At 46.3% G+C, this 14,222-nt stretch overlaps 1 protein-coding gene across 2 annotated transcripts in view; it reads right to left on the bottom strand.

Annotated features, from left to right (window-relative positions):
* TTLL12 (Tubulin tyrosine ligase-like 12) overlaps nucleotides 1-14,222 on the bottom strand; it is a 71,822-nt gene that overhangs the window by 47,209 nt on the left and 10,391 nt on the right. For both annotated transcript variants that reach the window (XM_089565105.1, XM_089565106.1), the window contains exons 5-6: nucleotides 11,648-11,754; nucleotides 5,530-5,666 (exon numbers count right to left, since the gene is read on the bottom strand). In XM_089565105.1, the coding sequence (XP_089421231.1) occupies nucleotides 5,530-5,666; nucleotides 11,648-11,754 (244 nt within the window). The remainder of the gene's footprint in view (nucleotides 1-5,529; nucleotides 5,667-11,647; nucleotides 11,755-14,222) is intronic.

Raw genomic sequence — 14,222 nt, 5'->3', positions numbered from 1 at the left:
TCCTGAGTATGTTGCTACACCAACTGGCCCAACGTTCTGCACTACTAAACACACTTCCACCTGCAGCACAGAACCCACAGTCACGCACAAAAGTGGGTGAGCCTTTCCTGGCGACTTCCTTGCACTGGCCTTTCCTCGCACTCTCCTCTGTCTCATGCTTTAACGCATCTCTGTTTAGCGATAGCTACTGGTTGAATTCTTTCATTGCTACAGCCAGGGTCACACCACCGGGCCAGAAAGTTCCACCCTCAGGGGATTCACCGAGTGGGTAAGGCCCGTGGAGGAGCACCAACCTTTGAGCAAGCAAGAAGGGACAGGAGGAGAAAGAAAGGTGCTGAAATTGTTCTCAAAATATTCTGCAATCTTTGTTTGAAACATGCTGGTAATTTAAATTTGTAACAGTAAAGGCCACAGTCAAGTTTAGCATACAGACATGATCTAGAATGTCTATGGAGTGAAATAAGATAGAAATGGTTGTTTTAGGCCCGTCTGAACTGAAGTTACAGCACATTAAACTTTACCACCGAAAATTCAATATGGCGGCACGGATGAAATGCATTCTTTTAAAATTATACTGACTGGCAACTGGTCTTGACCGAGTCTTATTGCACTCTCTGTGGGTTTATCTTTAAAACAACAAAAAAAGAATTATGAAGATAGCCCGCCTAGAACCAAAGATATCATCCCTGCACTATTTGCAAATGTGTCAAAATTGGTGCTTTGAGAAAATGACGAAAAATGTTTCCAGCAAAACTTTATGCGAAAGGAACAACTTCAAGCTCATGGAAACGTACCAAGGGCATAATAAGGGTGCACTGCATCGCTCTGCCGCCTTTTTGCCATCTTAATAATGCTCACAGATGACAGATGACTCTCGCTTCTTGGCGGAGCCTCAGAAACAGGCGCGACAAAAGGGCTGGCTTTCGGGTTGTCGCTAGCATTAATTCGTTCACGGGCGCTAACTTCGATCACATCACTATTGCTGATTAATTCCAGTTTCGATGCGTACGCGGTCGGCGAAGACTCCAACTGCACATTCGTTTTTTGCCCGGGGGCGGGGCTGGCAACGGCTCTTTCCTCGTTGGCGTTGCATAACCCTCCTCGCAGCGCCACCCCTCCTCCTCCACTCTAAGAGTGTGTCCGTCGCATTTTCCCGTTTTCGATTGTTTACTGGATGTTTCTATTACACTGATCTATGGACCTTGTTTGAATCAATCGTAGCAGCGACTTGGGTTTTCTTGTAATGTTCACACTCCTTACTTTGCACCAGAGGGAAATAAATTTGTGTGCAGTTGACCTACCGCTTGCCACAGTCCTAGAAGGAATGCATCCAGCTCTCAAAAAGTGTACGGAGAGAATAGTGATGCTGCATCTAGTTTGTTTCATTCTCGCTGCATTTGCTCAAAGCATAAATTAATTTCTTGGCTTTTCCCTCGAATGCCAAATACAACACTTATCCGGCAATGCCTGAACATGGTAACGTTTTCACGGTATCAGTGTAAGTTTAACAGCACCTTTTGCGGGGCTAGTTGGTGTGACATTGTGTTCAGGAAAGTAAAAACAGCGCTAAATTCTACACAAACCACAGAGAAAGACGGACAGGACGGGCGCTGTCCATCCTGTCCGTCTTTCTGTGTGTTTTGTGTAGAATTTAGCGCTGTTTTTACTTTCCTGAACTCAGTGCAAGTTCAACGCGGGAAAACCCAAGTCGCCGCTACGAATAATTCAAACAAGGTGCACAGATCAGTGCAATAGAAACATCCAGTAAATAATCGAAAACGGGAAAATGTGACGGACACACAGCTAGAGCGTAGGCGGAGGGGCGGCACTGCGAGGAGGGTTATGCAACGAAAAAGAGGAAAGAGCCCCGGCAAGAGCACCGGCGATGCGCTGTCATTCACGGCATGGCCGGCGGGGAATTGGACGGTGGCATGGTTCAAGGGCGTCCGCAGAATTTTTTTCAGGGGGGGGCCCATTGGTTGTTGGCGCCGGAGGGGGGGGGGGGTATATTCGTAGCGAAAAGGCACTATTTGCGGAGTAAATTTATTTATTTATATATAAATAAAAAATAAGTAAAATACACACATGAAAGAAAATTACAAGCAGCAAATTAAAGCGCGGATTGTAGAGATACATTGGAGTTTATCAACAAAGAAACAATTAAAATTAATAAAAATGCAAAAAGATACTATCAATACTCGAAGTGCTCAGTCTTACTGCATACGGGTTCTCGACTCACCCGAATTGATGACCAGCACACAGCGCAATATGTTCACAAACACGCAACTACAGTCACTCAGTCAGTCTTCCTTGAACAGCAACTGTAGGCGCCTCGGATTTTTCTGGGCGAATTGCGTAGTTACACGGGTGATAAATTCATTTCTGTGCTTCATTATACGCTCTCAGTGCACAGTCATCATATATATTGATTGGAAAAATGGTTGAACGAGTACGTTGAAAACAAAAGATGACTATATACAACGCAAACTTATTTACAAGATAAATGCACGCTCGCAGCTTCATACACCTCGCTCCATCTTGCTCGCGCATCCGCACAGTCGAGCAACCGCACACACACTGCTCGCCGCTCGTCGTTTTCTCGTCCGCTGTCTTGGTTGTTCTCACCTTCGTTGACAACCCGCCACTAAAAACACCGAAGCACAAACACAGAGGCGCGCACATGTGCAAGGGCTTACTTGCCACAATATCCATGAATGCGCACTTTTGGGGTGTAAGGAACGCCGCGCGACTTCCGAGGGGAAGGGACACCCGCAACTAATTCGGTCGGAAAATTTGTTTTTGTGCTTTTATGGGGTTCAGAGCCCCAAAACGACTCAGGCTATAAGGGACGGAGTAGTACAGAGTTTCGGATAATGTCGACCACCTGGGTCTCTTTACCATGCACTGACACGCACAGTACATGGGCGCTGTTGTGATTTGAGGCTCAGCCAGAGGTGACAGGCGAGCCAGGCAAGCGCCATCGGGCTGCGTTGACCAAAGGCGCTGGTTTTCGGAGAAGACGCAAGGAACGCTGGTGTGGGGGCGCCTCTGGAGACTGCGTCGCCGTGAACAAAAGCAGCTAATCCCCTTTGCCGAAGGTTCTGAAAGCGGCGCTTCTACCGCACTGAGCTCTCCCGTGGATCGGAGAAGACAGCGAGCGGCGGCGGCGCCAACTCGTCGCCCGCTTGCCCCTGAGCAGCCCGACAAAGCGGGGGTGGACACGGCTGATTTGTCCTTCCCCCCTCAAGAATTCATCGGTGGCCGGCGTACGAACGTATCCTGATTCTAGCGAGCGACCTGTGCCCTCTTAGCGCGCGAGCGGCGCGAACTTGATTACTTTTGTATTTTGTAAATAGTGTACAAAGCTCTCCCTTGTCCTTTCTCGCTGTCGCTCCCCTCTATACTTCTCCTCACTATCCTCTCCCTTTCCCTTTCGTTTCCGCCGGCTGCAGCTCGGGTGCTTAAGATATTAGATAGCAATTGCCGCAGCCGGCAACACTCTTTTGCTTCACTTTTTATTTTTTATTTTTAAATAAACCACTACCACCACCACCACCTGTGCCCTGTGCACTGTCTGCCTCCGTGTCGCTATCTCTCTAGAGATCAAAGAAACAGACACCCATCTCAAGACGGCTCGAAACACATGCTCGCCGGTGCCGCTGCATGTCTGCAACAGGTCGTCCTTCAGCAGAGCTGGCGGTGGCGTGGTTTGAAAACGGCGGAACGACGCGCGCCCGGACGCGGCATTTCGCAGATGTGACCAAGCGTCGAGGCGGGGCTGCTTTTACCCTTTTGGCTGAGCGCACCACCGCCCCTGGCGTGCGGCCATCACTCACGGTTCGAGTGAGTGATTTTCCAGGGGGGTGCAGCCGCCCCCCCTTGCCCCCCCCTCCGGACGCCCATGGCATGGTTGGCGTTGACTGGAACTACGTTTTCGTTGCTTTTGCCCGGTAGCACAACCGGCGACGACACTGGAGGTGGGTCGCCGTCAACGGCACGGGTCCGCGACACGCTTCGTGGTTGTTCACAACGCGGTTGGCAACGCACCAACCGCACTTTAATCTTTGCCCTGCAGAGGCTGCCTCAATTCTAGTGGCGACTCTAACTGTGTTTTTGTTGTTGTTGCTCGGTAGCGAAGCCAGCGACGGCACTGGCGACGCATCATTGCTGATGGCGCGGATCGAGACGCACTTCACGGTCGTTGATGTTCACGATGCGGTTGGCAGCACGCCAACTACACATTGACCTCCGCTCTGATGAGGCTGCGCTGGTCCAGGCTCCTTGTGCCTTTTGAGTGTTCTACTTTTCTGGGCGCTGAACCAATGCAACGAGTGATACTTCGTCAACTTCGTCACGGCCATGGTCGCGGCGTAGACTCTCTCAAAATGGCGCCGCACTTCTGGAGCAGACAAGCCTAACCAATCACAGAGCGCCATTTTGATCACATGGCTTTTCTAACCAATGAAAACGCGGCGCGCACGTTCTCTCTCTGGTCATTTTGTCCGCGAACGGAAGCATCACAGTGTTGCTTACCGATTTTGAAAAGAAAACTGGAGGTGCGAGCTTTCGAGCGAGACTCAAACAAGCTCGGGGAGCACATAGGTACCAAGAGACGGCGAGGCGTAATTTGCCTTAAAAAAAAAAAATTAAATTTAAGAGGCAACTCATGCGCCTTCGGAAACTTAAATGGCTATTATGAAGTAAATACTGGTTATTTCTTTCTAAAAATTCGATGTCAGGTGCAAAATGACCTCATGAATCCGAATATGACAAAATTTGAAAACCACCCCCTTTTTTTTGCGAATTTTCGATGTGAAAGAGCCATGCCCCCCCTTAACGCATTGTATAATGGCGCAGCTGCCAAACTACAAGCACAGCGGAGCGTGCCGCAGCACCAAGAGATGGTGCCTGAGATGCCCGCACATCAAACCAGCTAGGATGCATACGTTGCGTCTGCCCTACACAAAGAGAACAGCCACAAGCCACCATCATCAGCAGCAGCTATACTCTATTTCATGCATACCAGGCAACGCTGCCAAAGCTAGCATGCCTGTTCACGCAGGCTAAGTCCCCGCGCAAAAAGTAGTTCGGCATACAACCGAAGCGAACACAAACATATTTGTAGCGACAGATCTTAAGTGCCGTGACTGGCACCTCCTGGACTTCGTTTTACCTCCTGCCACATTTTCGTCCTGCAACGTACACGTGGCGGTATGATACGCGGTTGGTAGGGTGAATCGCTTCTACAAAATCCGCACCCAAAAAGTAGTTCACTCTCCGTGAAAACTGTGGCCAGAGAGGCCGAACACTGAGTGCCTCACAGCTTCAACCGTGATTTTCAATGGTACCACATCGCTTTATACCGCCCTTTGTATTCATCCAAACAATGACCGGAGTCTCGAGAAGAACGAATGATACGTGGCGGAGTAATATGGTTTCGCGGATGCACTACTTTAGCAACCTCTGCAGTGTTGCCTGCTACGTATGCAATGGAGTGTAGAGAGGCGATCGCATTCAGTTCCCACTGACCCCTGTGGGCGAGATCCCGGATGGGGAAGAGGATGCTGTAGGCCTCCCTCTGGGGCAGCTGGTAGAAGGGCACACAGCGGAAGCTGGGACTGCGGCTGTCGTGCTGGATGCTGCTCCCAAACTCATCCATCACGTACCTGCAAGCACGGCCGACAATCACCATTTCCCAGAGACACTATACCCACAGCAGTGTGACACTGGCGCAAGATGAAAAAAAAAAACAGATCACTGAGGCACCCGCATTGGAGCAATGCGTAAGCATGGCATCACAGTATATGACATCGACGTAACACTTCCACACTTTGCACGTCAACTGAGAATTGCGATCAGAAGTCGAGACTCTCAAACAGGAAGTCGATCACTTATCGATAATTTATCAATCACTTATAGATAACTTGGCCATCACTTATAGATAACTTGGCCATCACTTATAGATAACTTGGCCATCACTTATAGACAACTTGTATATCACTTATAGATAACTTGTATATCACTTATAGATAACTTGTATATCACTTATATATAACTTGATATCACTTACAGATAACCTGTACATCAGTTACAGATAACCTGTATATCAGTTACAGATAACTTGTATATCAGTTACAGATAACCTGTATATCAGTTATAGATAACCTGTATATCAGTTATAGATAACTTGTATATCACTTATAGATAACTTGTATATCACTTATAGATAACTTGTATATCACTTATACAGTCAAGTCCACTTATAACAATACTGGTTATAACAATATATCGGATATAACAATGGTCAGTCATGGCACCATCAGCTTTGCCGTGGTGCCATTTTACCACCCCCTTTTTTTTGCGAATTTTCGATGTGAAAGAGCCATGCCCCCCCTTAACGCATTGTATAATGGCGCAGCTGCCAAACTACAAGCCAAACTACTACTATGGTAAAATAAACTGCTTATAGCAATGCTGTCAAGGCACATTATTGGTTATAACAATTAAATCTGGCAATTGAGCGTCAACCATGTCAACCATTATGGAAAAAAAAACAAGGAAATGCTACAATCACACCATCAAAACCATGCTTACAACACAAAAGCGTGCGCATGTGGGGCCGACCAATGGACTAAGCTGGCGCAGCAACGCCACGATAGCAAAAGAGGCAGGCGTCATCACGTCAGGAGAGCTGCTGCATTGCTGCATTGGCTATGCACACCCCAAATCAGTCTGAGCAGTGCGCGTGCATGCAGCCAGCGCCGGTTTTTTTCTCTTGTTAGCTGTCACCACAGCCTTAGTTCTGCATGCTTCTTGAATTTCCCATAAGAATGATTCCTGTGACGTGGAGGTGCGCGAAGCTCCTGGTGGAGCAGTGATGGCGGTGCTTTGGTCATCAGTGAACATTGTTCCGGTTTCCTGAAGTTCGAATTAACAAGCTTTTACAGGCATTAGAACAATCAAATCCCTCCAGGTCCTTCCTGTCAATAAATTCTCTAAAGTTTGTCATCTTTTATTTTTTTTTTCGGCACAACCCTGTTATAACAATTATTGGTTATAACAATGGTATTTCCATGGCACTTGAATATTGTTATAAGTGGGCTTGACTGTAGATAACCTGTATATCAGTTACAGATAACCTGTATATCAGTTACAGATAACCTGTATATCAGTTACAGATAACCTGTAGATCAGTTACAGATAACCTGTAGATCAGTTATAGATAACCTGTATATGAGTTATAGATAACTTGTATATCACTTATAGATAACTTGTATATCACTTATAGATAACTTGTATATCACTTATAGATAACCTGTATATCAGTTACAGATAACCTGTATATCAGTTATTAGGCGTGTGCGAATATTCGAAATTTTCGAATATATTTCGAATATTATATTTTTAGTATTCGTATTCGATTCGAAATCCTAGTATTCGTGTTCTTTCGAGTATTCGAGCCGACGCGAATATTCGTATCTAGCCGAATAATCATTGTGAGCACCAGCATTCATTTCGGTCCGCAAGCCCTATTGACAGAGACGTAACAACATTGCGGCTTTCAGAGCAATCCGCATGGATGAAGGAGTATTTTTCCTTCGAATTTTTCCTTCGAGGAAGGAAAATTTTTCCTTCCTCCTAAGGTCGTGCTGTAACTGACTGCGCTGGTGAGCTTTTTTGCGGCTATACCTGCGAAGCTGCTATAGTCAGAGCTGTGCACGAAGTACCTCGCAATACGTGCCTGGTCAGTGCCAAGTGAGAGGGCATTTTCTGTGGCTGGAGGAGTCGTTTCAGCTAGAAGGGAACTACTTATGCCTGACCATGTGTAGCAGCTGGTTAACCTTCACGACAACCTTTTATGTTCATCCCAGCAATGCGCTTTTGTGCTGATGGCAAGCTAGCCTTAATGCTGTGTACTAACCAACCTCTCTTATAATTCCACTCTTCTAAGAGTAATGTTCGAGACTTTGATAGTTTTTGTGCAGACACACACACCTTTTGTATTCATTTAATCATCGATAGTTGAACGGTGGTGTTCCTGGGTGCTCAAATAAAAGTTTTGTAGTGGTTAAATGCGTCTGTCCTTGATTATTCGATATTCGATTCGATATTCGTAATCAAGTATTCGTATTCGAAAAATTTGGTATTCGCACACCCCTATCAGTTATAGATAACTTGTATATCACTTATAGATAACTTGTATATCACTTATAGATAACCTGTATATCACTTACAGATAACCTGTATATCAGTTACAGATAACCTGTATATCAGTTACAGATAACCTGTAGATCAGTTACAGATAACCTGTCGATCAGTTACAGATAACCTGTCGATCAGTTACAGATAACCTGTGATCAGTTACAGATAACTTGTCGATCAGTTACAGATAACTTGTCGATCAGTTACAGATAACTTGTCGATCAGTTACAGATAACTTGTCGATCAGTTACAGATAACTTGTCGATCAGTTACAGATACCGTGTGGATCAGTTACAGATACCGTGTCGATCAGTTACAGATACCGTGTCGATCAGTTATAGATACCGTAGAGAGTTATAGATACCGTGTCGATCAGTTATAGATACCGTGTCGATCAGTTATAGATACCTTGTCGATACCCCAATCAAGTTCCATCGAATGCCCATCTGAGTTTTCAAACTTCGTGCCATGCTTCGTTTTCAAATTTGGCGCCACCCATTGGCTCCACCCACACATCCGGCGTTTTGAAATTTGGCACCCCTTTTGCCTCGGCCCAGCCCACTTTTTGGACATTTCTGGCTTTAATTAATTAACTAATTAATTAACTAATTAACCCATCTCAACCTCCTGATTTCCCGGAAGGAATTTTTTGATGCTTTATCCAATGGTACCATTCTTTTTTGCATAAACCCATTTGTTTGGACGTAATCGTGCAGACAAGCTCGTGATGACACAAAACCGCAAGCATAGCCATACAATGCTTACGCATTTAAAAAAAAGAAAACAGTCTTACTTCCAATGTGTCCACATCTGAACAGGCTGGCCAATGCACTTTTGTGACATCACTAATCGCTACATGTGGTCTACAGGGTGTTTGATAATGCATGTGATCATGAACGCTTGCAAAGTGATCTGAATGCAGTACTGGAATGGTGCACTAAATGGAAGATGTCTCTTAAGGTGGAAAAGTTTGTACACGTCACTTTTACAAGAAAGAGGTGATATCAAATAAACACTTATACATTAGGTAGCACAGATTTTAAAAGGGTTTCAGAACATAAATACCTGGGAGTTCTTTTTACGTCAGATCTTAGATGGGCAAAACACATTAACTGCGTAAAGACTACAGCTACTTGGGTGTAGGGATTCTTAAGATGCAATTTTAGTCAGCTACCAAGTAGTCTCAAAGAAAAGTTATATTCTACCAATGTTCGCTCGTTATTAGAATACTTGCGTGTGCTGGGATCCGTATACTGCCGAACTTGCTGATGCAACTGAGAAGATACAAAACAGGGCAGCGAGGTTTGTTCACGGTAATTGGAGCAGAAATCTTAGTGTGCGAGAAATTAAAACCAAACTGGAATGGCAGGAGCTGAAGGAGCGCAGGAAAGATTTGAGGTTAAAATTTTTTCATAATATATACCGTATTTACTCGCGTAATAGGCGCACTCGCATAATAGGCGCACCCCAAGTTAGGGCGAGAAAAATCAGATTTTTTTATTTCCGCGCATAATAGGCGCATCCTGAACTTGGCACTGTGATCAGTACTGTATTTACACGATTGCAAGCCAACGCCTCGCCACCCCCCGCTTCCCAATCTTTATTTTAACAAAGTTTTTGCTGAACTGACTACTAGTCCTCACTAGTGCTGCTGCCGTCGCAGCTGCTGCGGACCCACAGCACGTACAACGACATCGCGTAGAACAGCCGCACACAGTTTTCAGGGATGCTCACTTTAATCGTCTGTTTGGAAAGCTTCATCTCCAGCCGGAAACGTTCCCGACTTAGGCCCACAAAAACCTCGGCGCTTGGAGTCACGTACGAAAATTTAGGGACGCCGCAGTCGCAACTGCCGCACTTCTCGGCCACGTCGTATTTTCCGACCTGCCTCACGCTTGCCGTGTTCGAGAGCAAACTCCCAGCCGTGTAGCTGTTAAGGTGCTTGCCCGTCGAGCTAAAACAGCAACGCTCCACAGCAAAGCCATAAACCACGATAACTATCGCGCTACCGCAAATCCCGGCACTTGACAGCAACAACAACAAAAAAAAAACGAGCTGGTGATGCTGATGGCGATAAAGATAGCGAAAGCTCGCGGCGGAGGAAAACGATGATGATGATGAGCTTGGCCTTGGGCGCCCTCCGTGGGCGGCATATGGAAGCTCCTGTGCGCGTGTGTGGCCTCCGCGATCAAGCGCCCGTTGCGCGCAGCCGGAGCCGATCGCGGACGCCTCGGCGCGTGCATTCCGAAGGCGTGTGTTGTGGAAAGTTTCGGTGCGGCCCTACACGGATCTTTTTTTTTTTTCAATATTTTCTTCGCGAAAACAGGGTGTGGCCCGTACACGAGTGCGTTTACGCGGTGTGTTCAATTTTGCGAGTCGAAAAATTTACGGAAATTTTACCCCGCGTAATAGGCGCACCGCGAACTTTGAGCCGGATTTTCTGGAAAAAAAGTGCGCCTATTATGCGAGTAAATACGGTACTACTGTAAAACCAGTATAAGTAGAGATCTATTCATAGAATCTCCATCTTATATATCAAAAAGGCGTGACCACTCCCTGAAAGCTCGTTAACTTTCTTTTAAAAGTGACGTCTTGCATTATTCTTTTTTTGCACGTACGATCAGAGACTGGAATGCTTTGCCACCAAATGTTGTTTCGGTGCTAGCAAATGATACTTTTTACCACGTTTTGCGCATGTGATTTCGAAGCGATTTCTGTTACAAAGATGTCCCCCCTGCTGTAATGCCTGAAACAGGCGATGCAGGTAATAAATAAATAAATAAAATAAATTGATCCTGTGTGCCAAGCCAGGGTAGCGTTGTGGTACAGTCGTCCCGCAGAGTGTCCTCGTACTTTCAAACAGTTGCGCCTCCTTCCATCGCTCACACAAGAAGGATTTGCCACATCATCAGGCAGAATGATGGCAAACACTCTAACATCCACCCAGCCATCCATCTTAGCAGAAGCTCCAACTGTATCAAGATCTGCAGTATTTTATCAAGCTGCATGGATGTGCCACACGTCCCCCAACATCTACACATAGTTGAAACTGAAATTTCAGACATACCCTTACTCATAACTCGACTTTCCAGAGTTCGTTCACGCACACCTCAGTACAACTCATCATCATCATCAGCCTGACTACGCCCACTGCAGGGCAAAGGCCTCTCTCATGTCTCTCCCATCAACCCTGTCCTTCTTTGCCAATTGTGGCCACCGTATCCCCACAAACTTCTTAATCTCATCCGCCCACCTGACTTTCTGCCGTCCCCTGCTACGCTTGCCCTCTCTGGGAATCCACTCCGTTACCGTTAAGGACCAGCGGTTATCTTGCCTTTGCATTACATGCCCTGCCCAAGCCCATTTCTTTCTCTTGATTTCGACTAGGATGTAAGTGTAAATAAACAAAAAACAACGGAGCGGCACCAGAAACCAGAGGGCTCACCAGACGGGCACGGAGTCCTCAGTGGTGGCCAGTGGTCCGGCCACACTGTACGTCTGGTTGTGCAGCCACATGCGCTCAAACACTGCCTCCACCAGCTCAGGACGGTCCTGTGGGGAACAAGGAAATTCCGTGACTGGTCTAGTCAGTAATGACCTCACAGTTGTCACATGACCACCAAGGACCAATCACAGTGCGCCGCCAAATTTGAATATCCATCGCCGCCGGCTGTAACAGTGTCGACATTGATACTGGAGAAGGAAGTGTAGCAGAGGTGTCAGAGCAGCTGGTGGCCAGAGGACGTGATAAATAAATAAAAAACAACACTGCTAATGGCCACGAGCGGATTCAAATCCGCGGTCGACACAAACAGATCGGCTTCGCTGGGCACTGCATTAGACCACTACGCCGTCGCCACTGCCTAACACCCCAAGTGTTTAACTGCCAGTCTCTCGCACTGTGCTTTGGATGTTGTCGTCTTCAACTTCCATTCATGCGCGATGAATCCAGAACAAACTGCCGTCGCACTGCCCTCTTAAGTGACTTAAGGGGGCAAGCTGGTCTTAGAAAAGAAATTTTGTTAATGAAGTGACAACAATAGAATCTACAAAAAACATGTAGTTTTGCGTGCTGATTCCAAATATGTAATTTAATTTTTTGTACAACAAGTCATTGGGCACTTATATAATATGTTATGCAACTTACTGCCGACAGCCATCAATAAATTTTGCTGCAGGAAACTTGCTAGGACGCATGCCATTGGGCTGTCTTGACATCTAACTACGCAATAAGGGCAAGATTATTATCCTGCCTATCACATGAGTTGAGTTACAGGGTTTTGAATTTGCCACTTCACAAACGGGAAGAAACTAATGATTTCAGAATCCTATAACTCACCCTCTATAACAGGCAGGATGATAATTTCACCCTTATTGCATAGTCTGATGTCAAGAGAAACCAATGGCATGCAATCTAACAAGTTCCCTGTAGTATAACTTCTTTCAAACTGTCGGCAAAAGTTACCTAACATATTGCATAAGTGCACAATGACTTGCTGTAAATAAAATTAAATTACATACTTGGAATCAGCACGCAAAAATGCATGTTCCCTGAAGATTTCATAGTTGTGACTTCATTAATAAAAATTTATTTCTAAGACCCTTTTCCCCCCTTAAGGGGTCATCATCATCATCAGCCTGACTACGCCCACTGCAGGGCAAAGCTGTCTCCCATGTCTCCAGCTGCGGCCACCCTGCCACTTCCTAATCTCATCTCCCCACCTAACCTTCTGATACTGATAGGTTACCGACAGGTTATTGTGTTATAACAACAAATGGGGCATTATCACTGAAAATAGAGTTTCTGCAAGTTAGAAAAGGCTAAAAAAATGTTGCCACCACCAAGAAAACTGTTGAGGGGAAAAATAAAAAGGCACTGGATGGATAGAATACTGTCCCTGGGCCTTTGGCCTTTCACATAACTCAGATGAGCTGCTCCAAATGGACCAAATGATAACTGTTGCGAACTTGTGTAATTTCAGGAGCACTATTAGAACCTGGACATTTGCTTTATGAATGGGGGCACAGCAGTTTGCAGTTGGTAGCCAGGTGCTGGAAGTAGTAAGAGAATATGTCTACTTAGGGCAGGTAGTGACCGCAGATCCGGGTCATGAGAGGGAAATAACTAGAAGAATGGAGTGGAGCGCATGTGGCAGGTTCTCTCAGATCATGAATGGCAGTTTACCAATATCCCTCAAGAGAAAAGTATAGACCAGATTTTTTTACCCTCGCACGCAGGCTGCGGGCGCGCTGCTACTCTCGACACCAGTCGCCATCTGTCGGCGCGCGCGGCCCGAGGGACTGCGGGTCGCGCCGGCGCCGCACGTAGAACGCATGTTTACGGGTTCACTTCTGCCGTTGTTGTGCTCCATCAGCTAACCTATGAGGGTGTGTGCTGTGCGTCACTACTCAAATTTTCCCTCTTTCAGACAGTACTGCGGTTATCTTGTGCGCAGTTACTCGTTAACGTGACATCCGAGGGTAGTCGACCAGGTACGGACTGGAAACCGGCACTTCTAAGCAGATTTCTGCGCTGTCGTGTCGTTTGTTGTCGCCGTTTACGTGCGATATCATCTATGATAATTTTATGCCTCAGAATGTAGATCTATTGATTTGACTCAGTGGAGTAGTAACTGGATGGACGAGCTGCAGACTGAAGGTTGTCCCGACGGAGCGCGTGTTTTCAATCACCAGTACGTGTTCGGCATCCTTGCGCTGAGCTTGCTCTTGTTCCCATTAAACAGATTTCATGCACAGGATTGTAAGCACGACCGCTACCGATTTCAGCTGCTTTTTCCGCACGCATGTCAGGGGGATCTGGGGGGTAAAGGTTTATCTACAGTATCTTTCTGTTGTTGGTATCTACACTAGTTTGGTTTGGTTTTTCAAGGTTTTACGTCCCAAAGCGACTCACGCTATGAGGGACGCCGTAGTGAAGGGCTCTGGAAATTTCGACCACCTGGGGTTCTTTAACGTGCACTGACATCGCACAGTACACAGGCCTCTAGAATTTCGCCTCC

Source organism: Amblyomma mixtum, chromosome 10 (genome assembly GCF_055824585.1).
Source record: "Amblyomma mixtum isolate Tamu chromosome 10, ASM5582458v1, whole genome shotgun sequence".
Lineage (NCBI taxonomy): Eukaryota > Metazoa > Arthropoda > Arachnida > Ixodida > Ixodidae > Amblyomma > Amblyomma mixtum.
The sequence above is the reverse complement of the archived record's forward strand: the minus strand, read 5'-3'. Positions and strand labels throughout refer to the sequence as shown.